Consider the following 26,307-nt stretch of genomic DNA (forward strand, 5'->3'; position numbering starts at 1 on the left):
GCTGGGAGGATCTTTTAGACTGTGAGCCCACTGTTGGGTAGGGACTGTCTCTATATCTTGCCAACTTGTACTTCCCAAGCACTTAGTACAGTGCTCTGCACACAGTAAGCGCTCAATAAATACGATTGATTGATTGATTGATTGAGGATACAAGGTGATCAGGTTGTCCCACGTGGGGCTCACAGTCTTAATCCCCATTTTACAGATGAGGTAACGGAGGCCCAGAGAAGTTAAGTGACTCGGCCAAGGTCACACAGCTGACAAGTGGTGGAGCCGGGATTTGAACCCGCGACCTCTGGCTCCCAAGCCCGTGCTTTCCATCGGGCCATGCTGCAAGCGCTTAGTATGGTGGTCTGCACCCAGTAAGCGCTCAAGAAATGTGAGTGAGTGATTTAGGCGTCGCTGTTGGGCCCCCACCCGAGCACAACGCTTGGAGGAGGGGTGGGGTTTCCGTGGGAGTTGGCTCCCGGCCCTTCGGCTGGCCCTTCTAGACTGTCCCTATATGTTGCCAACTTGTACTTCCCAAGCGCTTAGTACAGTGCTCTGCACACAGTAAGAGTTCAATAAATACAATTGATTGATTGATTGGTTGCACGGAGCAGGAAAAAAATCCGGCTCCCAGGCCTTTGGTGGCGAGACTCAACTCCCTGGGAGTTGCCACTTTAAACATTATCAGATCTGTTCTTCATCGCGAGTAACAACCGGTCAACAATGAACCCCGCTTCACAGACGGAGGAATGTTTAGCGTAAAGCTACCAACGACCGAAGGCCTTTAACTTTCTCCAGCCAGTCACAGTCCGCATTGTTGTCGCCTGTTGATGTGTCTGTTCTCATTCTTTCTTGACAAGCAACATTCCCCCCCCTTCCACCCTCCACCCGTCCACAACCGCACAGAGAGCGAGACTCAATGGAAACAGCTGTATAGGTTCAATGGGGAAATGATGCCTCTTGTGCAAAAGGAGGGAAAGGGGGATGGAGGGAAAAGAGAATTAAGGAAGGGGGGGCGGGGAGGGAGAAGAAAGGGAGCGAGGGGGGCTCTCCAGAAGGCCTCAAAGGGTCCGGTCTCAAGTCTGTTTCTTTTCGACCACGTTTCGAGAAATCGCCGTGGAAGCAGGTTGACGCTTGAGACGGGTCCAGACTGAACATCCGAGCCCGGATTCAGAGTAGCAAACCACCTAAAGCTTCCAGCGGTTGAAAGTTGATTTCAGCCATTCGCCTTTTAAATCAAATAACTAGTCGGACGAGTGATTTCTGCCACCTCTTAGGTATGTGAAAGGAATGAACGTGTACGTGTTTGAATTCTGGCGGGGGTTGTTGTTTTTCTCAGAAGCTCTGGGTGCCGAGAATAATAGAGCAGAATTATTTCCTTAAGGTACCTCCGGATTGAAAGTCGAGTATGAGTCGGAAACAACAGTTCACTCTACAATATTAGCCTCATGTGGAAACAAAATTTGCAACGCCACACTATAAGGTTAAAAAGAAAATCGTATAATAAAGGAAATACAAAGGCTTTGGCATGGTTTTTACAATCAACAATGGTTAATTTTGATATGTCGTTGTGAACAACTTCAAAACACTTAAGTTTAAAACGCTTGCAAGCACTTTTAATTGATTAGGAATGAATTCTAGATGCACAAAAATGATTGGACTGTGAACAGTAGTACAACTATATCTAAGAACAATTAACTTTTGCTGACCAAAAAGAAACGTATGATGCATGAAAATGTGTATAAAACATCTATAGAGTATTCTTGTCAAATATAAATGAAATTAACTTTATTATAGAAATCATTCTGGGAGATTTCTAGGGAAGACAAATACTTACATTTTGACATAAAACAAATTGGATTATATCGAAGACACAATCTACCTTTTATCTATCAACTTTTTTCTTCCTTGAAGTTATCTCTTACCCTTTTTTTGCACATAAACTTCATCTGTTAACAACCTTTGGAAATACCGACAGATATTTTTTTTTCTTACATAAATCTAGTGCGTGTTGTCCCAGGTATAATTATATGCAATGGAATGATACAACCTCGGAACGCCAGTCCGTAACCTATGAACAGATTGGTAGAAGGATTCGATATATCTTGATAAAACTCTTCAATTCGTGGCAAAGTCAGTTGATCATGGCTTCCTCTTTTTAAAACAACTTCATGACCAACACAGATCAAACATCCATTCAGTCTACGTTGTTCTTTTTTGATTATAACATACAAATGCCCATTTACAAATAATACACCAAAATGAATAAAAGTTTGGATACCAAAATGAAGATTTGTTCCAACTGATATAACGCCTTCCGTCGACAAAGGTCCGTGTTTAAAGTCTTTTTCCAAGCGTTACAGTAGAGGGCCCAGTTGCAGGACAGAAGTACTTTTAAACTGCTCTCCTTCCTTTAGAAAATACTGCTGAACGTCCAACTGTGGTCCACACAGTCAATGACCAAATTAGCGCACGTTTTTACTGTAACCTTGGCCAGTACTGAGACATATCAGGTTCGCTGCCGGGAACTTGAACTGGGACTGACACCCCAGGTGAAATGAGGCCTGGAAAATGGAGAAAAGAAATACTCAGGGCGTTGTTTGCAGAAACGAACTCTTACCACCTGTCGCGGAATTGTTCATTGTCCCCATCTTTAAATCAGTGAATCTCCACTGTCCGGTGTTTGTCTGGATCTGTGGCTGTATTGGAAAAAAAAAACCCAAAACTCTGCATGGAGCAAGAGTCATGAAACAAAGAGCTGCTGGGAAATGTATATCGTGCAGCTTCATAGAGTGCCCGAGCAGAGGCAAAAAAAGCCCCCAGTGGTTTTACCTTGGGGACTTGGGTAATAAGAACATCATTAGGGAGCTAATGAAGTATCTCTTGATCCAAGGGAAAGTGAAGGTATCGGTGAAGGTAACCACTGGGCAAATCTATTCAATTGACATTTGCAGAGCACCTACACCTCACCCAGGGACACAGGGCAGAATGCAAGACATGTTTACCATCTCCTTTAGAACAGGGCAGACAGCAAACAGCGGATGGTTCGTTAGATCCAAGGTTGGGTCCCGAAAGAACCTAGTAATCGTTGCCCAGGAGGTCTTCCTTGGTGGGGCCAGCCTTGGAATGGTGGAAGGGAGGGAGCTGGAGGCAGATGGAGAAAGACTGAGTCCCCCTCCCCGGTTTCTTCCAACCCTGGGGGGCAAGGGCCAGCTTTTTACCTGTGGAAGTTGTGCCAGAGGTGCCCATTGGCTGGCTGTTCATGTGAGTCTGCATGTGCGGGGGCGTGTATGTCTCATAGCTCCTCCCGTTCACCGACGGAGTTGTTGGCAGCATGCAGGAATAGGAGGAGGTTTGGCTAGGGACAGGGGGCTGCAGGGAGAAAGGAACTTGATCTTACCAAGAAACACATTACACAGATGTGTCCATTCAAAGACTAATTATTTACTTCCGGATTTTTTTTTCTCATCCACTTCCTCCTGGGAGGTCTCCTGTGTCACCCTGACTTGCTATCTTCCTTCATCACTCTCTTCCAGCCCCACAGCACTTCTGTACATATCTGCAATTTATTAATTTATATTTATGTCCCACTCCTGTCAGCTCGCTGTGGGCAGGGAATGCATCTGTTTATCGTTGTACTCTCCCAAGCACTTAACACAGTACTCTGCACACAGTAAGCGCTCAATAAATACGACTGAATGAATGAAAGTCCATCACTAGTGGAGGCGGGTGTTAAGAAGAGGCAATCACAATGAGCTTGCCTAGTCACAGAGCCTAACTACGGATGTGACTGTCCTATCGTTCTCATGCATCCTCTCCTTCCTCCCGCAGATAAGTGTGTGTAGCTTGTCTGTGGCTTGAAGGCATCACCCATTGAGTTTGTGGTCATGGGCAGCCTCAATTCTAAAGATCAATTAAAATCAATTCTCCCCTCATTTGAAGAGCCGGTAGTCTCAGTCTGTGGGGCTGGAGTAGGCAAAGGTTTCAAGCAGCGTGGCTTGGGAGAAAAAGCATGGGCTTGAGAGTCAGAGGTCATGGGTTCTTATCCTGGCTCCGCCACTTGTCAATTGTGTGACTTTGGGCAAGTTACTTAACTTTACCTCATCTGTAAAGTGGGGATTAAGACTGTGAGTCCCACGTGGGACAACCTGATTACCCTGTATCTAGCCCAGAGCTTAGAACAGTGCTTGGCCCATAGTAAGTGCTTAACAAATATCATCATTATTAGCATCACTATTATTAAATACTCATAAATAAGTAGTTTTCTCCTTTTGCTCAAGTACCTGAAGGTACATGCCCTTCAGTAAAAGGGGCAAGCAAGTTCGCAATTCCTATAGGATTGGGTCGGTATTTTTGGAGATGGATGAGAGTGTTCATGAATTACAAAGGATTTCAGCCCAAAGTAATGTTTATCAATGTCATTTGGTATTTGTTGACATATTTTTATTTGTATTTTTAGTTGTTGAGTAGCTTTCAACTCGGGAAGGCCTTAGATTGCCTGCATATTCCCTTGGACTTTAAAAATCCAAAAATGGTTGCTTTCAGCACTTTGGTGACATTAACACTGGCCAAGCTCTATCTTAAATATTTTCTTCCAAATTATTAAGATTGCACTAGATGCTTACTGTCCTCTGGTCATCCATGAATGCATCAGTTTTAAGGGTGGCCCTACCAAACACTCAAACTGAATACACCATTAAGCATTCAGAATTTGACCTAGTGGAAAAAGCACCGGATTGGGTGTCAGGAGACCTGGGTTCCAACCCCAGCTCTACCGCTTGCCTGTTGTGTGACCTTGGCCAAGTCACTTAACTTCTCTGTGCCCCATCTCCTCATCTGAAAAAACGGCGATTCGATACTGGTACTCTTTCCACCTTAGACTGTGAGCCGCATATGGGACAGGAACTGTGTCTGATTTAACTGTATTATTCCTACCCCAGCACTTAGCATGTACAAAGCTCTTAATAAATACCGTGATTTTTAATATATTAAGAAAATGAGTGTCAAGCTCAAAGAAGATGAGGCTTAAGGGCCTTTCAGTAATGAGTTTCAATGTTTTCCAAAGTAGTACTCTTAGCTCCAGGGAATCTTAGTGCAGAGAAATACTTTGGCAGTGACACTGTCCAGTGATATAATGGTATAATGTCCAGTGCTCCTCGGGACCCTGGTATCTGAGTGCAATAGCAATATTAATCTGAACAACTCTCCTCATGGAATAAGCCCATGAGCTTTGCTTGGTCGGTTCAGGAATCCATTGTGGACTACGGAATATATACATCCACTGCCAGCCACAAGTAACCTGAACAACCCTCCGTCTCATTAACAACAGGAACCACTGCTTTCCAAACCCCCCCCCAAAATTCACAACCCACTGCCTGTCCAACCTCATATCATCCTGCTCCTTTATTGTTCCACACCGAGGAGTCCCAGGAAGCATCCATGGGAATAAGTGCTACAGAAGGATGCAAGAAGGATAAGTTCTTCCTGCCCCAGAGGTTGAAATAAACATTCTGAAAGCAACTAGAGACCAGAGTCCCTCCTAATCTGAGTCCTTGCTACACTACAGGTACCGTTCCAGATCACATGGGGCCAACTAGTGCGGCCTAATCCCAGTATCACATGGGCATCGACACTCCGGTAACAGTCTACAAATTGCATACTCGTTCTAGAAAAGAGCCTTGGGATCTTTTGCCGGGTTTTCATTTCATCATGATCTCCCTATTCCTTCTGTCTGGAGATGATAGGTTAGCGAGCGACCAATATATCGACCAGCGTGTTTTAGAACAGCATAAGAAGTCTTCGCACCCTCCACTGTCTCCTCCTATTCCTCTTGCCCAGTTCAGTGACAGCTCTTCCAAACTCTCCCAGATTCGTCTCCTGAAAACGCTCTCCTAAAATTCTCCCTCGCCCGGGCCCCACCGTCAAGTCGCCGCCCCAACTGTTTCGGGGGGCCATCCCATCCGGGGTCCCAAATTCCCCATCCCCTCCCCCTTCCCCCACGCCCACCCCCGCCTCCCCACCATCTCCATGATGGCCCATCTCCATTTCCCCTCTCCCCCGCCCCCTGTAGCCTTTGATCATTGATCAGGCCCTCGTTATTCCACTCACTTGCATAGGCAGGTTGTTAGCCATCGTGAAGCTAGGCATGGGAGGCAGGGCACTGTAGGTGTTTGTTAGGGCTGTGTCCGTCCTGCCTAGCATTGAACCAGATGTGAAGGAGGACACTGCAGGGTGGGGGGAAAAGACGGTCCAATTAATTTAATCTTCAACTCAGAGGCTCCTAATTTCGGAACGATTATCCCTCGGGCCCAAGGGTCAGGTCAGTTACCGGGAGTGGTCGGCTGGGGGATGGGCTGGTAGACACTCGTGCTGAAGCTACTGCTGATGGGGATGTGACTGGGTGTGGTGCTCGCCTGCCTCCTCTGGTTTCTCAGCTTCTCTTCCCGTCTCCACTTGGCCCTCCTATTGGAAAACCATACCTGGGGGTCAGAAACACAGGGTTACCACAGTGCTCTAAAGGAAACCCTGGGGAAGAAGGCCTTCCCTCCCCTACCCCCAGTTCCTTCCCCACCCTCCACGCTGACAAATGCCCCCGTGTCTGGGCCTAGGTGGGCCGTGAAAGTATTCTCCTCCACACCACCAAGCAGGATCGGGCTGTGTTTGGGGAACTTGGTTTTGCAGGTTATTTCCATGAAACTGGACCAAAATGCACGTCTTGTCCTTTATCCCTCCAAAGAGAGGATGCACAAATGGCACATGGAGTTTCACAATCACTAAGGTACCTGTATTCGGGCTTCAGGTAGGTCTATTTTGGCAGCTAGTCTTTCTCTGGCAAACACATCTGGATAATGGGTCCTCTCAAATTCTGAAAGATTGAAGTGGGGGACGGGGGAGAGGTTTGGGTTTATTAGCTTCCGAGCTCTTGGATCAACCTGGTCTCTAAATCCAAACTCTTCCCTCTCTTCTCCCCCCTGCCCCCACGCCCTCCTCCTCTGGGAATGTTAGAGTCGATGGTGCCCGAGAGCTTGGAAGTCCTGTCCCACAGAGGTGAAGGAAATGAACTTCCACGGAAATGACTCATAGACAGTGGAGCGATCAGAGCACTCAAGGTCATCACTTCGTCTTTGTGGGAAGTCTGTTTTTCCATCCAAGAGATACTCGGTTTGTTGGGGATAAAGCAAAACTTGAAAGTGTCCCAGGCCCCAAGGAATATCTAGGTCCAAGACCTTAGGTTCAGGGAGCCATTCCCCTTCTTAAGTCACTCTCTGCCTCTCTGTTTCTGTCTTTTTCTCTCTCGGCATCCATCACCTTTCTCCAGGGCCTCAATCTGCTCTTGGGTGAAGGACGTCCTATTTCTTTGCAGCTTTCGTTTCAGTTGAAGCCTCATCTGGGCCTCATCGGAGTCTTCTCCGTTGGAGCTGATGGAGTTGGTGTTTTCGCCGCCTCCTTCTTGGGATGGGCAGCCATCTGGAATGATCGGAGCGGGACAGTCAATCCAAACTGGACAATAATAGCCTAGTTCAGCAAAGGGGATTCACAGGTAGTCCCACAGCCACCCCCTCCTCCCCACACGCTCAAGTCGGAGAGCAGAGCAGCGTTTCATCAAGTGGAAATCTGAAAACGTCCTTTCAAGCATCATGAGATCTGTTCTTTTTGGTAACAGATGGGGCATCACCAGTTTCAGTGAAAATTATCTTCCATACTTCAGCTTTCCCCAACTGCCTCCTGCATTTGGATGCAGGATTTATTTACCTATTGCTGTTAAAAAAAAAAAAAAACAGTGGCAGGCAGGATTTCAGATTATCTATAATCAGTAATTCCCATCTAATCAATTAGATGTTGATAGGTTTGGAGAAAATGCTATTAAGAAACCAAACCAAGCTTGTAATCTTTTTTAAAAAATATTTATCTAGTTTTTATTTGAATTCTGCACAGTCAATTTCATTTTAAAGGTTGTGAATTTAGAAGTGCTCGCATTGTTCTGCAGTTTTATTCAACTATTGTATGAGTGTGCATTGCCTTGACACCTATTACTGAGCACAGCTGTAATTATATCATCACCAAGAACAGGCTATAATTGCTGAAAATGGAATTTTATATTTAGATAAAAGGACTGTCCATTCTTTGTAATGTGTTGCACCAGAGAAAAGTAAGATTTCTTTTAAAATTTTAACGTGTAATTTTAAAAGAAATAGTAGAGAGTTCGCTAACTAGCTAAATATGCTCTTCTGCAGCTGAGCCTTGGCATATCATTTAAGTGGCACATTTTTAATTAGGGCATTTCCAGCACTTTTAATGTAATTTCTATCATTAAAGGAGAGAAAGTTTGATTGTTTTCCGGGAGGGCAGGCGGGCAGGGAGGCGGGCAGTGGGGCTGGTCTTTGGACGAGCGGGATTTTTCCTTGAGGGTCCGGGAGCGATGGCCCCTCTGCGGGAGAGTACCCCCAGTGGATCCAGGCTTCCTCTCCGTGCTTGCTGGTCAGGGGGTCCCGGTTGGGAGGTGGGAATGGACCGGCAGGGATTGGGAAGTGGACTGGACAAGAATGGAGGGGGTGGGCTGGGTCGGAAACAGAAACTCCTTCCACTGTCTTTAAAGCGCTCAATCCCCTTGCCCCCTCCTGCCTCACCTCACTACTCTCCTACTCCAATCCAGCCCACACACTTCACCCCTCTAATGCCAACCTTCTCACTGTACCTCGATCCCATCCATCTCGCCCACTTCCTTTCTCTAGCCTGGAACGCCCTCCCTCTTCATATCCGTCAGACAATGACTCTCCCCCACTTCAAAGCCTTACTGAAGGCCCACCTCCTCCAAGAGGCCTTCTCTGACTAAGCCCTCTTTTCCTCTTCTCCCTCTCCCTCCTGCGTCACCCCAGTTTGCTCCCTTTATTCAACCCCCTCCCTCCGCCCTACGGCACTTATGTCCATATCCGTAAAGTATTTATTTACATTAATGTCTGTCTCCCCTTCTAGACTGTGAGCTCATTGTGGGCAGGGAATGTGTCTATCAACTCTGTTATATTGCACTCTCCCAAGCGGTTGGGACACTCATTTAGTGCTCGATAAATACGATTGATTGATTGGGGGTGGGCTTTTTTTTGAGGGGGGGTTGCTCAGTGTGGCTCAGTGGAAAGAGCCCGGGCTTGGGAGTCAGAGGTCGTGGGTTCTAATGATGCTGGCATTTGTTAAGCGCTTACTATGTGCAAAGCACTGTTCTAACCCCAGCTCCGCCGCTTGTCAGCTGGGTGACTTTGGGCAAGTCACTTAACTTCCCTGACTGTGAGCCCACTGTTGGGTAGGGACTGTCTCTATATATTGCCAACTTGTACTTCCCAAGGGCTTTGTGCAGTGCTCTGCACACAGTAAGCGCTCAATAAATACGATTGATTGATTGATTCCCTGGGCCTCAGTTCCCTCATCTGTAAAATGGAGATTAAACCTGATCACCTTGTATCTCCCCCAGCGCTTAGAACAGTGCTTCGCACATAGTAAGCGCTGAACAAATAGCATTATTATTATTATTATTCTAAGGGCCGGCCCGGACCGGGATGGGAGGAGGGCAGATTGGGGGTGGGCATAACCTGGCTGCAAGAGGCTGGGCGATGGAGTCTGCGGCCCAGGCCCATGGCAAAGGCGCACAATGCCCGAGAGGGAGGATGGGCAGTGCCTTGGGCAGCGTTGGGGGACACAATCGCCCGGGGGAGGGGGAGAATAAAGGGGCAGAAAGGCTCCTCCGGGGCGGGCCGCGGCCTGCATTGTGAACCCAGGAGCGCGGTCACCTTCCCGCCCCGCGGTCATTAATCACTGTCCGGCCCGGGAGGGAGAAAGGGAGAGGGAGAGGAGGGGCCCTCTATCTTCCCTGGACCCCTCACACACACACACGCACACACACACACACACACACAAACACACAAAACACACACACTCTCCATCTCCGCCAGTTGTCAGCTGGGTGACTTCAGGCAACTCACTTCACTTCTCTGGGCCTCAGTGACCTCATCTGTGCAATGGAGATTAAGACTGTGAGCCCCCCCCCGTGGGACAACCTGCTCACCTCGTAACCTCCCCAGCGCTTAGAACAGAACAGTGCTTTGCACATAGTGAGCGCTTAATGCCATAATTATGAATTAATTATCTCTCGCTCCACGCCTCGATCCAGCTCCTGACATCCTGCCCAGAAGCAGGAAAGAGCCCGGGCTTGGGAGTCAGAGGTCGTGGGTTCTAAGCCCCGCTCTGCCGCCGATCAGCCGTGTGACTCTGGGCAAGTCACTTCACTTCCCTGTGCCTCAGTTACCTCATCTGTAAAATGAGGAGTAAGACTGTAAGCCCCACGTGGGACAACCTGATGACCTTGTATCTATCTACCCCAGCGCTTAGAACACTGCTTGGCACCTAATAAGCGCTTAATAAATACCATCAATCAATCGTACTTATTGAGCGCTTACTGTGTGCAGAGCACTGTACTAAGCGCTTGGGAAGTACAAGTTGGCAACATATAGAGACAGTCCCTACCATCATCATTATTGTTATCCGGCTCGGAGGAAAGATGCCTCGGTGGGGCGTGTGTGTGTGTGTGTGTGTGTGTGTGTGTGTGTGTGTGTGTGTGTGTGTGTGTGTGTGTGTGTGTGTGTGTGTGTGTGTGTGTGTGTGTGTGTGTGTGTGTGTGTGTGTGTGTGTGTGTGTGTGTGTGTGTGTGCGCGCGCGTGCGCGTGTGTCCTGACTGCTAGGACGCTCTCGTCCGCAGCAGGTTACCAAGTCATTCATTCATTCATTCCATCGTATTTATTGAGCGCTGACTGTGTGCAGAGCACTGTACTAGGCGCTTGGGAACAGATAGAGACGGTCCCTACCCCACAACAGGCTCACAGTCACAGATAGCCCTACTGAGAGCTCACCTCCTCCAGGAGGCCTTCCCAGACTGAGCCCCTTCCTTCCTCTCCCCCTCGTCCCCCTCTCCATCCCCCATCTTACCTCCTTCCCTTCCCCACAGCACCTGTATATATGTATATATGTTTGTACATATTTATTACTCTATTTATTTATTTATTTTACTTGTCCATATCTATTCTATTTATTTTATTTTGTTCGTATGTTTGGTTTTGTTCTCTGTCTCCCCCTTTTAGACTGTGAGCCCACTGTTGGGTAGGGACTGTCTCTATATGTTGCCAATTTGTACTTCCCAAGCGCTTAGTACAGTGCTCTGCACATATTAAGCCCTCAATAAATACGATTGATGATGATGATGAGGTAGCCCGCTGTTTGTGACCACTAAACCGCTCAGGGATACCCTTTACTGCGCGGCCCGAGCCCGGGAACCCCTCGATCCCCCTGTCCAGCAGCCTAAGAGAGGATTTTCGGGGCGGCCGCAAAATTTACTATTTATTTTGTTAATGACGTGCAGGTAGCTTTAATTCTATTTGTTCTGACTATTTTGACACCTGTCTACAGGTTTTGTTGTCTGTCTCCCCCTTCTAGACCGTGAGCCCGTTGTTGGGTAGGGCCCGTCTCTATATGTTGTCGACTTGGACTTCCCAAGCGCTTAGTACAGTGCTCTGCACACAGTAAGCGCTCAAAAAATACGATTGAATGAATGAATCCGGCCGTCTCCTCTCCCTCCGCGAGTTTGTCTACATATCGCTTGTCTCTGAGCGCCTCTGTTTCTGCTTGCCTCCGTCTCTCCTGCCCTCTTCCCCTATCTTTCTCGACGTGCCCTTTCGCTACCATAATAATAATAATAATGGCAGCATTTATTAAGCGCTCACTATGTGCAAGGCACTATTCTAAGCGCTGGGGAGGTTACAAGGAGATCGGGTTGTCCCACGGGGGGCTCACAGTCTTAATCCCCATTTTACAGATGAGGTAACCGAGGCACAGAGAAGTAAAGTGACTTGCCCAAAGTCACACAGCCAACAGTTGGAGGAGCCGGGATTTGAACCCATGACCTCTAACTCCAAAGCCCGTGCTCTTTCCACTGAGCCATGCTGCTTCTCTCTCCATCTTCCTCCCCCATTACTTTCTCTACTTCCTTTCATCCTCCTCTTACCCTACCATCCTTTTCCTCTCCCCTTACACTCTCTACCATTCTATCATCCGTCCCCTCTCCCCTTAATCAGCCCTCCTCGCCCCTTACTCTTTCTCTACCATCTTCCCTTCGTTCTACCATCTTTCGCCCCTCACCTTACTCTTTTTCAACCATCCTTCTCCCCTTATTCTTTCTTTACCGTCCTTTCCCCCTCCTCTTACTCTTTCTGCACCATCTTCCCTTCGTTCTACCATCCTTCGCCCCTCACCTTACTCTTTTTCAACCATCCTTCTCCCCTTGTTCTTCCTTTACCGTCCTTCCCCCCCTCCTCTTACTCTTTCTCTACCATATCCTCATTCCTTTACTTTTTCCCCTTACCAGTTTTTTCCTCTCCCCTTATTCGCTCTACCATCTCTCCCCTCCCCTTACTCTTTCTCTGCCATCTTTCCCCTCTCCCCTTACTTTCTCCACCATTTTCTCCTTTCCCCTTTATGTCCCTATGATCTTTGACCTCTCGCCTTACTTCTCTACCTTCTTTCTCCTCTCCCCTTAGTCTTTCTCTACCATCTTTCCCCTTTCCCTGTATTCACTTTACCATTTTTTCCTCTTCCCTTAATTCTTCCTCTACCATCTTTTCCTCCCTCTTCTTACTCTCTCTACCCTCTTTTTCCCTCTCCCTTTATTTACTTTACCCTTTTTCCCATTTTCCCCTTCTCCTCTTACTCTTTCTCTACCGTCTTTCCTCCCTCCCCTCCCTCTCCCTCTCTACCATTTCAGAGCAAAGACCTCGGGCTGGGCATCGAGGCCCAGACCACGCAGCTAACTAAAAAGGGGCAGCTCGGGTCGGGGAGAGATCGAGTCTTCCCCTCCGCCGCCCGGCCACGAGCGGGGAAACCTCCCTGCGCCCCAGAGGGGCTGTTTATTTCTGGAAAGTAGCAATTGGTTGCTTGCAACTGCGGGAGAATTAAGTCTTTAGGCGCTTCCCTTAAAAAACGGTGGGTTTGCGTTACACTTTTAACGCTATTTATGGAAATCGAGCTGGAAGTTGGATCTCGAATTCCAAATATGATAAACATAAGTGACAGACAATTAAGATATCTTCTTTAAAAGGCTTCTTCAGAGCCCCGCCAAGAAGCTGCCTGAATAGGGACTCCCCCCTCCACCCCCGCCCCCCAGCCCTAATCCTTCAGAGCCAGCGAACGCCCCATTATCCCAGAACCAGCCAGACCATCTGACGCTGGGGATAGGATTTGTTTCCTGGAAGAAAAAAAAAAGACGCTGGGAAATAAAATCATTCCTTAGTGTCTTAGTGTCTTAATCAGTGAGGCGGAAAACAAGCAAAAAAAGATAGCAAACCAATTGCGGCACCTTTCAGCTATAGAGCGCGGATCAAAACATTGTAGCATCTGTTGAAAGGGAAAGTGTCTAAATCCTATAGAGAGCTTTGGTATTATAAGGTGGGGGGCGGAGGGGGCGGGGGGGAGAGAGCAGATAAGAAAAAGTGCCTCGGTGATCCCTAAAACCACTAAATCACTGGAGAATTTCTGCCGGGGAGAGTTGTCTCTTTTTGTTCTGCCAGCCCGTGTCGTCATTATTTTATTCACTGCTGCACGGCGTTTATCAGATGGAAACCATATTTGTCCCCCTCTGAGACCTAACCTCGCCTTATGCTTTTGGAGTAATGGACTCTTAAAACCCAGTAACGTATTCCTGCAACGGGGCGGCGGGCAGGGGAGAACCCATCAGGGATGGCGTGAATATTCCCGGGAAATTCCCACCCTTTGCCCCGTCCCCTGGGGATCCGGACCGGGCCGGACCGAGCCAAGGTTGGACTGGGCTCTAATGGGCTGGGCCGGACTGGGTTGGGTCGGATTGGGCAGGGAGTGGCTGGACTGGGCTGGACTGAAGAAAGCTAGGCTGGTCTGAACTCGCCACCTGCAATGCCACTGTGGCAATCATGTCTTCACTCCGTGGGGCAAGGACAGAGGGCCTGGCCAACGCCACCCTTCTGGGTGGACCCGTTCCTCTGACTGACCGCCATCCCCTTTGCTCTCTGGCTATTTTCCTCGACTCGGCCCCCGTCGTGAAGGCCCAGGGAAGCAGAGGGGCTAGTCGCCCTTCCCAGCCCTGCCCAGTCCTGGCTCTCTCTCCCCCCCACCGGAGGAAGGACCTCCCAAGCCTCTCTCTCTCTGCCCTGGATTCCTCCTCTGAGACCCTACAGGGAATCTCCCCCTCCCTCCTCTCCCCACTGCATCTCCCCATCCTCCTCCTCCTCCTCCTCCATCATTTCCCCCCTCCACGCTCTGTCTGCCAACGGGGTGAAAGGATGGAGGAGGAAAGGGCCGGGAATCGAGAAGAGGAGCCGTGGCTCGGCCAGGTCCACAATCCTTCAGGCAAAGACCTCTTGGGGGACGTCTTCCTGAGGGAAGTGAGTAGGGGTGGACCTACCACCCTGTGGGGTGGGGAAGGGGAAAGGAGGAAAGGGAGAAGGGGAAGGGGAGGAGGAAAGGGAGAAAGCGAGGTGATGAAGGGGAAGAAGAGGAAAGGGAGAGAGTGAAGGAGATGAAGAGGCAGAAAGGGAGAAAGGGAGATCAATGAAGGGGAAGAGCAGGAGGAAGAGGAGGAAAAGAAGAAAGCGAAGGGGATGAAGGGGAAGAGGAATAGGAAGAGAAGGAAAGGAAGAAAGCGAAGGAGATGAAGAGGAGGAAATGAAGAAAGAGAAGGAGATGAAAAGGAAGAGGAAAGGAAGAAAGGGAAGGAGATGAAGAGGAAGAAGAGGAAAGAGACCATCAGGGAGATGAAGAGGAGGAGGAAAAAGAGAAAGTGAAGGAGATGAAGAGGAGGAGGAAGAGGAGAAAAGGGAGAAAGGGAGAGAGATGAAGGGGAAGAAGAGGAAGAGGAGGAAAGAAAGAAAGCGAAGAAGATGCAGAGGAAGAGGAAGAGGAGGAAAGGGAGAAAGCGAGGGAGATGAAGAGAGACGGGGAAAGGGAGGGGTAAGGAAGAGACACAGGGAGAGAGGGAGGAGAGGGAAAAGGAGAGAGTGCGTGGCCCCAGAAACAGAGATGACCAAGCTGACGTAGTCCGCACCTACCTTCCCCCAGTACCCCTCCCCTTCCCAGAGGAACGGCCAGGGCCGCCCTGGGACCCCGGCCCGCATCCCCAGGGCCCAGTGGCCAGGGGCCAGGGGGCAGGGGCCAGGGGCCAGGGCCGGGGAGCTGGGCCAGAGCCCGGGACCAGGAGGAGCTCTGGACTGTCATTAAGGCCTTCCCCTGCGCGAACAGCAGAGATGGGAGACGAAACCCGAAAGCTTTTCTCCCTATCTTTCTAGTGTCCTTCCTATATTGTTTTCTGCTCTTAAAACTGACATGTCTAATTGGCAAGCGGTGCCGTATCGTGTCCAGAGGTCTCCTGTGGAACATTTCTACAGCTGTCTCCTTCAACTAGACGCTTATTCATGTCGCCTTAATGAGAAACAAAACGTTCTCTAATGAGCAATTACATAGCGACAGGATTGTTCCCATAACAAATTCTTGCGAGTGACAGAAGCATCCTTTGTACCCAGATATTCCGCATACTGTTACTGATTTTCTCTTTCCCTCTCCCCTTTCCTGGAGGCAGGGTCGGCCCAAGCGAGTCCGTAGGACAAGCCGGCGGCGGGCGAGTGGGCGACTAGAGAGGGGGCGGTGGCTAGGAGGGGTGGCGGCCGGCTGGAGAGCCTCTTTCTCCGGATGGGAGGGACGGCTAGGCCTGAGCGGGGGTCTCCCCCACATCCGACCCCTCCCCAGCCCCTGACCAAAGCACGGATCCTGCCCAGGCTCCTGCCACATTCCCAGCCCGCTTCTGCTGCATATTATGCCCTCGTCCCTCCGACCCTTATTAATAATAATAATAACAATAATAATGGTATCTGTTAAGCACTTACTATGTGCCAAGCACCGTTCTGAGCGCTGGGATAGATCCAAGGTAATCAGGTTGCCCCAAGTGGCCCCACAGTCTTCATCCCCATTTTACAGATGAGGTCACCGAGCCACAGGGAAGTGAAGCGACTTGCCCAAGGTCACCCAGCAGACAAGTGGCGGGGCCGGGATTGGAACCCAGTTCCTCTGCCTCCCAAGCCACTGCTCTTGCAACTAGGCTGTGCAGCTTCTCTCGTCTATTTATTCTGACGCTTTTGACACCTGTCTACATGTTTTGTTTTGTTGTCAGTTTCCCCCTTCTAGACTGTGAGCCCGTTGTTGGGTAGGGACGTCTCTATATGTTGCCGACTTGGACTTCCCAAGCGCCTAGTCCAATGCTGTGCACACAGTAAGCGCTCAATAAATACGATTGAATGAATGAATGACCTCCCCCGGCCCCCGCAAGGAGAAGGACCCGGGTATTCATTCATTCATTCAATCGTATTTATTGAGCGTTTACTGTGTGCAGAGCACTCTACTAAGCGCTTGGGAAGTACAAGTCGGCAACATATAGAGACGGTCCCTACCCAACAACGGGCTCGCAGTCTAGAAGGGGGAGACAGACAACAAAACAAAACACGTAGACAGGTGTCAAAGTCGTCAGAACAAATAGAATTAACGCTATATGCACATCATTAACAAAATAAATAGTAAATATGTACAAGTAAGATAGAGTAATAAATCTGTACAAATATATATACAGGTGCTGAGGGGAGAGGAAGGAGGTAGGGCGGAGGGGATGGGGAGGAGGAGAGAAAAAAGGGGGCTCAGTCTGGGAAGACCTCCTGGAGGAGGTGAGCTCTCACCCTCCACCCCCCACGCCTCCTCCCTGACCTCCCACACTTCCCACCCCACTCCCTATCTGATGCTTCCCTGATTTCTAGGAGTCCCAAGCCTCGCCTTGCCTCTTGCCCAGCCCCTCGCCCAGCTCCTCGCCCTACCCGCTCCCTGAATTCTTTCCCTTCTCCCAAACGAGGGTACGGCCCGGGTCCGGGTCCAGGGCGGGGGCAAGGAAGACTGGTGAAAAATGAAACAAAAATCGACAGCACATCCCCGTCCCAGAGCCCGCGCCCTCATCCCCCTCTGCATTTTTCCATAGGCTCGCTACTTACAGTCACATAATTTGTCAATGACTGGAAAAAGCAAAATGATACAATTATGTTTACCTCACAGTCTGTCAGCATGCTAACTTGTCACACTCCTACGGCAAGGGGGCTCTCTGTGCATTTTAATGGAAAATTTAAATGGAGCAGCCACGCTGTTGGCTCTTAAAACGCAAACACACGCGTGCACACATATACACGCGCGCACAAACGCACACCCAAACAGGACCTGACCAGAGGATTCACTATTCCACACACCTCGCCTCTTTTTCACACGCACACAAACACACACACACACAGAGAAAGCCTGGCAGGAGATTCCAACACCTACACACAGACTTCCACAAACAGCACCCCGAATCTCTGCACACAAACACAAACACACACACACACACACAGATGCCCGCGCGGTCAGGGCATTCCAACGTGCCCGCAGCATCCCCGCGGCTCGCCTCTCATCCCATCTCCGCAGAGAAGCCCCGCCCCATCTTATCCGGGCCAAATCCAGTGTTTTCCCGGAATCTCTGCCTCAGTTCCTTCTCTGGGCCGCATGATAGGCCTCCTCTAACGGGCACCAGATCCGTCCGAGCTCAGGATGAGGCGTGAAGGGGGGTTAGGGGGAGGGAGACAGAGGTCTTACCTTGAGTGGGTTGTCCTGGCACAGAAGCCCCCGGGTACCACCCGGGTCGCGTGCCCCAGCTTCCTGTCTGTCCGTTCAGCATCCTTAGTTTATCATACATGCCATCGGCACCCATCTGTTGCTTTTCGCTAGCCAGGTTGCGAAGGACTCTGTTTATTGATGATACCTGCGAGGCAGAGCAAAAATCAAACCAAATGGTAGCGTCTTAGATGGCACCGCTGCCCTCCCCCTTCAGTTTCCTAATTAACAGCCCGGAGCCCCCAGGGTACCCCTCCCCGGTTATTCCACCCTTTCCCCCCTCCAGGTCGGGGCAGTGCCGGAATGAATGATCAGGTCATCCCTGGAAACAGGGCACGGCGTCCCTGGAGATGCAGAAAACGCCCATCCAGGCCGAGACGAGGGCTGGCCGAGGCTAATATTAATCGACCCCATCGGGCCTTTAGAGCCCTTTGCCCTGGTTCCAGATTCGTCGCCGGAAAATACCCATATCTTTTCTTTTCCTGGTCGTTCATTTTATTTTTTATTTTGGCCAGAGAGGATGAGCTGAAGGTTTTTGTTTTGTCTTGTTTTTTAATCTAGCATGGGCACCTCTGGCAGGGCAGGGGATGGCCACTATTTTATTTTTTTTTTTGGTGGGGAGATGACTTGCTGGCCGCCCCTGCCAGTTAGTTGCGCGCCTCATGCAAATAATGGGAATTTCCCACAGTCAACCGCGTTTCCCGGTCAGACAAAAGGGCCGAGGCCCCTGCTGATAATTCCCCAGGTATACGGAGAGGGAAAAGGGGAGGGGGAGAAGGGAGAAGGGACAGACAGACAGACAGACCGACAGGCGGGTGAAGGACAGAGAAGGGGCAGGAGATGAGGGCCGACAGAGAGTGTGATCAGGAATTTTTCCGTGAACTTACACTTGGTATGTTATCGTTGGTACAGACACCCTCTGACAGTAATCTGTCTCGGATTTCCCAAGCAAAGATGGATGGACACTCTCGCTTATACTGTGCTATTTTGCTTACAACTTCTGGAGTCGCTACTCTCGGTTTACTACCTCCGATTGCCCTGGGTCTGATGGAGCCAGTCTCGTAATACCTGCCCAAAATTTTACTCACACATCCATTCGACACCTGCATCGGGGAAGCGGACAGAAAATCACATTATTAATAATTTCAAGACAAAAATAAAATTGTTTAAGTAGGCATTAAACAATGACAAGCTTACGTTTTGATTGTCCAGCACTTGGACTTTTGCATCTGCATGGGTCTATAACACAAAAATATACCTTCAATGGTATGAGAACTTACTTTGAGAGAGGTTTTTTTTTTCTTAAAATTACATTCGTGGCTCCTACACACTACAAATGTGATGATACTTTCAAACATTCGGAGCAAAAAAAAAACCTAATTAAAAAGTCTTTAGAAAAAAAAAAGCGACCCCGTTGCTGCTCGAAGCTGTGCTAGAGCAAGCGAGGGCTTTCTTTTATTTAAATTTTGTGCTGACTTCTCCATACCTTTTAGGCTGGGGCGGGTGGGGGCGTTGAAGGGAAAGGGGTGCAGATAATTAAGCTGAAAATGCTCTCTCCCTGAAAATTGTGAGCCACTATGTTCGTGGGACCAAAAAATACAGAAATAAATCCATAAGAACTAAAAAAAGGCGTTTGTCGCTTGTTTTTTTTTTTTCCCAAACAACAAGTAACGTCGGAAAGTCTCATGAAATCCGAAGTCAATATGAGGGGAAGAGGGGACATAAATTGTGCCAGTTTCGTATCATTCCGTTTATTACAGCCTCTCACCGTAATTGGAATGAATGCCTCGTCCACATGAAAATAAACAAAAGTAAAAAAAGGGGGGGGGGAGGAAAAGGTAAAGCAGATGAGTCGTTGAAATGCGGCAGGACCCAGGTGGAGGAGGTGGAGAGGTTGGGGGAGGGAAAGGGGAAGGCGGGAGGGGTGGGGCAGGGTGTGTGGGGGTTTTCTGCAATTAAAGCTTTGGCAGAAAGAGATGAAGAGAGCGCTTTGGGAGAGTTTGGGGGGGAGGAAGTGAGTTGGGGGGGCGCCGCGGAGATTCACCTGCAGGATTCGGGAGATGTCGCAGGGCCGGGCTCCGCTGTGGGCAAGCTCCACTATCTTCTGGCGGGTGGAATCCGGCAGCGGACGCCCGTTGACAAACACACCGCCGAGCTGATTTACTCCGCTGTGACCTACATGAAAGAAACAGAGGGAGAGAGAAAAGGAGCGAGAGAGAGAGAGGGGAGAAGGGAGGACAGAAGCCAGACGGAGAGAGAGAAGAGAGAAAGGGGGAGAGGAAAAAAAAAAGACAAGAACAATAGCAACCTCAGCTACCTGCGGATTCGTGACAACCTCAACGATCGGGTCGCAATTATCGATCCAAAACACCAACAGAATGAATCGCTAATGCGCCTCCAATGGCAAAGCAACAGCTCGCCCGGTTGGCGGGGAAACAATCCTATCGAGCAGAGGACGAAATCGGAGGGGCTTTCATCCCCACGACGGGGGGAGACGCGGTCACAACGCGCGCACGCACACACTCTCACACCCAAATTTCAAAGCCACGAAAAGCGCAACCAACGCGATCCGTCGGCAGGGCGGTTGTTCTCGGGATTCCGTTTCCCACTCCCAACTCTGAAAATTCCCTCCACGCCGGCCGGGAGAACTGAAGGGATCGGAATTGGGAGAACCACCAAAGGCGGCCCGGGCAGCCGCTCCAGGATCCCCGCTCCAAACTACAGAACCGAGTCCAGGGGGATCGGATAAAAAGCCCTACTCCTCCTTCAACACCGGTGTCGAAAGAGAGAGAAAGGAGGAGGAGGAGGAAAGTGGAAAGGCGCTTTCTCCGAGCGGCATCCTTTCCAAATCCTAGACAGCCAGATCTTGGGGCCACCGGCGGCCGACCTGGATTTCGGCTACCGCATCGCAGCAGGGGCGAAGGATCAGATCCCAGCCCTGTCCAGCCGGGGAAAGGGGAGGCTTTTTCTCCTGCTCCTCCCAGCCCCTGGAAGGTACCCCGCCAGACGGACGGAACGGGACACCCAAAAGCTCCTCTCTTGGACCGGGGCTACGATTGTCCCGAAAGCGAAGGAGAAAAACCGAAAACCAAAAATCCAGAAGGAAGGTGAAAACAACGACAGAAGGCTAACCGTCCCCTCCACCCTTCCTCCCACATTCACTCAGTGATGTTGGAAAATCGGGGGGCGAACTACCATTTCTCTGCAACCCCCCCAACACACACACACACATACACAACACCTCCCCACTAAACCTCGCCAAGGCAACGAGCGGATGTCGGTCGTTTAACTTGCTCTTAAAATGTCCAACCTGCTGCCCCCGACTTCGCAGAAAACCCTCCGCAGAAGGTCTAACCCGCCCCGTCCCTCTCTCCTCCTCTTCTCTCTTCTCCTCTCCTCGGAGCCCGCTGCTAAATTGAGTCCAGGAGCCCGCGCTCCTTAGCAATAAATAAGCTCCGAATATAGAAGAGGGGGGAAGAAAATATGATGAGCCCCTCTGACATTTGTCTTTAAAATAAAACTAGCTGCACGTCAAGTTTGAGCTTAATTTCTGGAAATGGGCGGAAGTCGCTCCGGATCATGCACGGAAGGCTAATTGAAAAGATCAGTCGGAGCTCTTGTGGCAGACATGTCACTTTGTGACAGCGCTCCGCTCCTGGAAATTGCATCGTCACGACAAATGGGACCGTGATAGAACGACCCTTTCCGTCCCTATTTGGCTATCACTCAGAGGAGATGGACCGGCTCGCAGCCCCGGGGCCCGGGACGGTCAGCGCCGAGGGGAGGCCGGGTGCCCCATCACTGGATGCGAAGTGACATCCAGTTTTGGGGGGAGAGGGGTCCTGCGGGCCCGGTTCAGCCCCTGCACGCCGGGGGTGCGGGGCTGGGGGCGGGAGGGATGCCCCCGTAATCTGCCTTCCCCAGTTTTTTCCCCTTCCCCTCCCCAGATAGCCAGAACCCCAATTGGCCATTCGCCGGACCGAACCCCCTTTTTCCTCCAAGCGCAAACACACTCAAACACACAGACAGAGTCATATGTCACTCCCCACCCCCGAAAGTCATTTCCCCTCCCCTACTAGGGGACAGAAAATCAATCAATCAATCGTATATATTGAGCGATTACTGCGTGCAGAACACCGGACTAAGCGCTTGGGAAGTCCAAGTTGGCAACATCTAGAGACGGTCCCTACCCAACAGTGGGCTCACAGTCTAAAAGGGGGAGACAGACAACAAAACCGAACATACTAACAAAATCAAATAAATAGAATAGATAGGTACAAGTAAAAGTAATAAATAAATAGAGTGATAAATATGTACAAGCGCTTAGTACAGTGCTCTGCACACAGTAAGCGCTCAATAAATACGATTGATGATGATGATGATGTACAAACGTATATACATATATACAGGTGCTGTGGGGAAGGGAAGGAGGTAAGATGAGGGGGATGGAGAGGGGGAGAGGAAGGAAGAAAAGGAGGGAGAAGCGAGCCGGGCGAGAGGCAGGCCGGAAACCATCTCCACTCCTAGGCCTCCCTTCATGGGGTTGGGCAAGGGCGGGAGCCCCAATTTGGGGAATCCTCCAGGCCCGGCCCGCTCCTCCATCTCGGGCGCGGAGGGAAGAGAGCAAGGAAAAAGCAGGGAAGTCGGGGCAACCCAGCTCGACCCAGCCCAGCCCAAGTTTCTCCGCGAAGGTCAAGGCTTAATGGTTCCCCCTCGCCGCCCCGAGTCCCCCGGGAGAAGGCCCCGAGCTCGCCCCGGGGCAGTGATTAGGCCCCTGGGTCCCAGGGTGAAGGAAATAATAGGAATAGGAATATTCCTAATATGCCTAATAGGAAAACATATGGTGGCAACCTGGCCGAGAGGCGTTCCGGGACCGGTCAGTCGCCCGAGTGGTCCTGGGGTCTCTGTTGCCGGATGCCGGGGACACCTGAATCTCTGGCTCAGGCCTTTCCCTTCCCTCTGGGCCTTCCGACGGGGACTGGGGCCGCCTGGGATCGGGGCTTACGGGCCAACGACGCTGCCAAGGCCTTGGGGGGAGGCCGTCAGGCCTGGAAGCTTCTCTCGGCCTCGCTAATTCCAAATCCCCAACCCGGGGCCCGCTACCCCTGCTTCCCCAACCTTCTCCCAGAACCCAGGCCTGTATTCGGATGGCTGGGGAGAAGGTGGAGACGGGGAGAGAGAGAGAGCCCCAGGACCGGAGGCCTGTGCTCTGCACACAGTGTACAGTGCTCTGCACACGGTAACCGCTCAATAAATACGATAAGCGCTCAATAAATACGATTGAATGATGAATGAATGGGGAGTAAGGCAGCTCTTCCCCTTCACACCCCTCCACCCCCCAAGATAAGGGGGTAAATGAGGGTTGCGGTTCCCCCTTTTGTCCCCCAAGCTCAGAGGGCCCCCCGGCCTACCCTCCACACTCCTTCTGGCTGAGACCCCCCCCTCGCTAGGTAGGGGGGGGTCCCCCCTGTCCCAATTAGGGTGGGGCTGTACAGCCGTCTTCAACTTTCCCTTCCTTCTAGGGCTAGGACCACCGCCCCCCTTTTCCTCTCACTGACCCCAGCTGCTCTGCACCCAGTAAGCGCTCAATAAATACGATTGATTGATTGGCTCCAGTCGTCTCTGGGAAGTTGGGGAGGGGCTGCCCAGCGAGAGACACATCCAGGGTGGGTGGGGGTTTGGTGGGGGGGCTCTCTCTGCCCCCCGCCGCCATCCTCACGGCTCAGCCGCTGACGGGCAGGGGTCACCCTCCGGGCAGCGGAGCCAAAAGCTGGGAGTGGGAGGGGGGCGCGAAGGGGAAGGGGCGGAGGAGAGGAACAGGAAAGAGGTGTTGGAAGTTTGGTATTGGAATCGAGCGAACTAGTTTCGGCTCTCTGCGACCCCGAGGCAAAGCTCTGGGTCTTCTTCCACCGTAAAGACAGCTCGCAGACAGAACCCAGGGCCCCTAGGGCCCCGACCCCAGGCCAAGACGTGGATCTTTCCCCTGCCCACAACCAGTCCCCCGGGCCACGGACGGAAAAGACAAGTATCACTTACTGTTCTGCATGATGTCTCGAAGCAGCGGGATCCCACGTGGCTCGGTTATAGTGCTCTATTAGCAATAAAACAAGCGTTAATCAGAGGCGGGGGGTACGGGAGGGGGAGATGGCGCTCAGGCAGGCCGAGCTATGTGCGAGAAATAGAATGCTCTCTCTCTGCTTTGCGTTTAAAAATATGCACGCGTTATAACGATTCAGTGGTCCAGCGAGGAGTGCGTTCCGGATGATAAAGATTTACTTTTCCCACTCCAAATTAAGTCAACCCATCTTCTCGCTCCTCTTCCTTCCCCTGTCCCTCCACGTGTTTTAGCCCCGTAATCAGTGGGGCTGTGGATTTAGGTTTTTCCGTTCCATATTACATTTCCTTTAAACGCCCGCTGGCAGATGCGAGGCTCCCCTAAGTTACGATTTCTCGAGTTATTTTTTGTTTTGATTTCTATTCAAAACAAAATCACCCCGCTCTCCCCTACCCCCCCCGAACAAACTTGCCTGATATCTGGGTTGGCTGTCCTCTCCTACAATTTAAGGGCTCACACATCTGCGCGTCGCTAGTTAGCGTCTTCCCTCTAGGACAAAGCGGGGAAAAAAGTATATCAGAATGGAGCTCCGGAGTGACATTGCTGCCGGGTCCCGGAGCCCCACCTCCTAAGTGAGAGAGGGAGAGAGAGGGGAGGGAGGGAGAGAGAGAGAGGGAGAGACAGAGACAGAGAGAGACAGAGACACACACAGAGAAAGCAGGGCCTAGGATCACTCTCCACACAGGTCAAAACTCCAAACCCAGCCTTCCTCTCTCCTGAATCTTTTTAGTCCTCTCCCCTCCACCTCCAGAGACCCAAGGCCGCCGCCGCCTCCTCCGTGCTTCTTGCCTGACTTTGCAGAAGAGTTGGAGACGGTAACACTTTGGAGAGTGCACAAGGAGAAAACACCAGGAAACTGGAGGAAGCGGCGTGGAGGAAGAAGAGGAGGAGGAGAAGGGGAAAAAGGAGGAGGAAGAGGAGGAAGAGAAAGAGGTTGAGAGAGAAGAAGAGAAGGATAAGGAGGAGGAAGTCAAGGAGAGGGAAGAAGAGGGGGAGGAGGGCGACAAGGAGGAGGTGGGCAATACCTGTTTGCCTGAAAAAGGGGGGTGGCGGGGAGGGGGCGAGGTGGTGAAGGGGTGTGGGTGAAAAGGGAGAGGCAGCTGTCTAAATTTGCCGCCTCCCGAGACTTGGGGGTGGAGGGTGGGGGGCGTTTGCACTCTCTCCTGCCCCTGGGGCTCGCCACCCCCGCTGGCCTGCCCTGGCTCAGGACACCCCCTCCCCGTCTATCTCTCCCCTCTCCCCACCTCCCCTCCCCTCTCCCCACCCTTCTGGGACTTTTTAAGTGGCGTTCCCAACTTTTTCCCCCCAAACTCCACTTTATTGTGATTAACTTCTTTTTTGGTCTTTAGATCTTCCCCTTCTTCACTGTACTGTGACACACGCTGTCTACCTCGCCTCAGTGCTTTAAAAAGTAACAACCGGAGGGGGTGAGAGCTGGTCAACAAAGCCTACAGACGGCGAACAATGACTCCTATTCTCCTGCTCTACCCAAACCCAAAGAGCCAAAACCCAGTCCCCCTAACCAGCGACACAGCTTCCAACTAAACGTACCAACAACCCTCCAACTCACAAAGGGAACAGAAAGAACCTTCTCTCCCTATTAGTGGAGCCGCGACCCAGCGGTTGTGTCCGACAGCCCCTCTCCCCCCGCCCCCCGCCCACCCCGACCCCTGTCTTTCCTTTTAAAAAAAAAAAATCAAAGATTCTTGCGAGAAAATAGAAAAGTAATTTCTCGTTATAAATATCTGGAGGTAATTGTGTTACTGGTGTGAGTTGTTAAGGGCTGTAAAAAGATACAACAGCTCCGTGGGACGCTCAATTGGAAAGAGACCATTACAATAAAGAGCTCATTCAGGAGGTTTGCTAAAAAGAGAGGAGGTAAAATAATGAAATCGTAGCAGCTTTCATTTTCTCCTTAAAAAAAACCCTCACACTAAAATGCTTATTCTCCTTCTTTTGCGGCGGTAATGAATATTAATTTTTACTTGCTTCCTAATGCGGAGAATTCAAAAGAGGTCCGTTTTCTTTTTAGGGGAATCTGGGGACTCATTGATTGAGTAGCTCTTCGGCCTCTTAAATCCATAAAAATAAGCAACCAGCAAGCACTTTCTCGCCGCATGCAGACCGGGTCTGGTAAATATTTACTGCTCTGGAGAAGTACCTGATTAGCTCCAGAGCCTCTCGGCCCGGTGCTTCAATGGAGACGCCTCCCCGTCTCCTTCTGCTTCGACACTGCGTCCATCCATTATCCCTTTAATACACTGAACACGTCTGCACGGACACACACCGGACAGACACGAAACCCCCCTTCCTCCCGGAAGAATTTGCTCAAATCTTTTTTTTTTCTAGATCAGCACATAGAAGTGGGGGGAGGGAAGTGAGGTGACGGGGAGAGATGAGGGGAGTTTAGAAAAGACAATCCTCCAAGCTGAGATCAAACTTCTTCCAACTCCTGGCCGCAGCAT

At 50.6% G+C, this 26,307-nt stretch overlaps 1 protein-coding gene across 8 annotated transcripts in view; it reads right to left on the reverse strand.

The window, feature by feature from the left end:
- Nucleotides 1-1,467: 1,467 nt before the first annotated feature.
- PAX6 (paired box 6) overlaps nt 1,468-26,307 on the reverse strand; it is a 37,780-nt gene continuing 12,940 nt past the window's right edge. For 3 of the 8 annotated variants that reach the window (XM_038764660.1, XM_038764662.1, XM_038764661.1), the window contains exons 3-13: nt 24,255-24,331; nt 23,764-23,818; nt 19,772-19,902; nt 18,925-18,966; nt 18,615-18,830; nt 17,710-17,875; nt 7,297-7,455; nt 6,771-6,853; nt 6,317-6,467; nt 6,097-6,212; nt 2,747-3,360 (exon numbers count right to left, since the gene is read on the reverse strand). In XM_038764660.1, the coding sequence (XP_038620588.1) occupies nt 3,067-3,360; nt 6,097-6,212; nt 6,317-6,467; nt 6,771-6,853; nt 7,297-7,455; nt 17,710-17,875; nt 18,615-18,830; nt 18,925-18,966; nt 19,772-19,902; nt 23,764-23,773 (1,368 nt within the window). In that variant the 5' untranslated portion in view covers nt 23,774-23,818; nt 24,255-24,331 and the 3' untranslated portion in view covers nt 2,747-3,066. Of the gene's footprint in view, nt 2,553-2,746; nt 3,361-6,096; nt 6,213-6,316; nt 6,468-6,770; nt 6,854-7,296; nt 7,456-17,709; nt 17,876-18,614; nt 18,831-18,924; nt 18,967-19,771; nt 19,903-23,763; nt 23,819-24,254; nt 24,332-26,307 lie in introns of those variants that run through there. The other 5 variants (XM_038764665.1, XM_038764666.1, XM_038764664.1 and 2 more) reach the window with 5 other exon arrangements.

Source organism: Tachyglossus aculeatus, chromosome 22 (assembly GCF_015852505.1).
Source record: "Tachyglossus aculeatus isolate mTacAcu1 chromosome 22, mTacAcu1.pri, whole genome shotgun sequence".
Taxonomy (NCBI): Eukaryota; Metazoa; Chordata; class Mammalia; order Monotremata; family Tachyglossidae; genus Tachyglossus; species Tachyglossus aculeatus.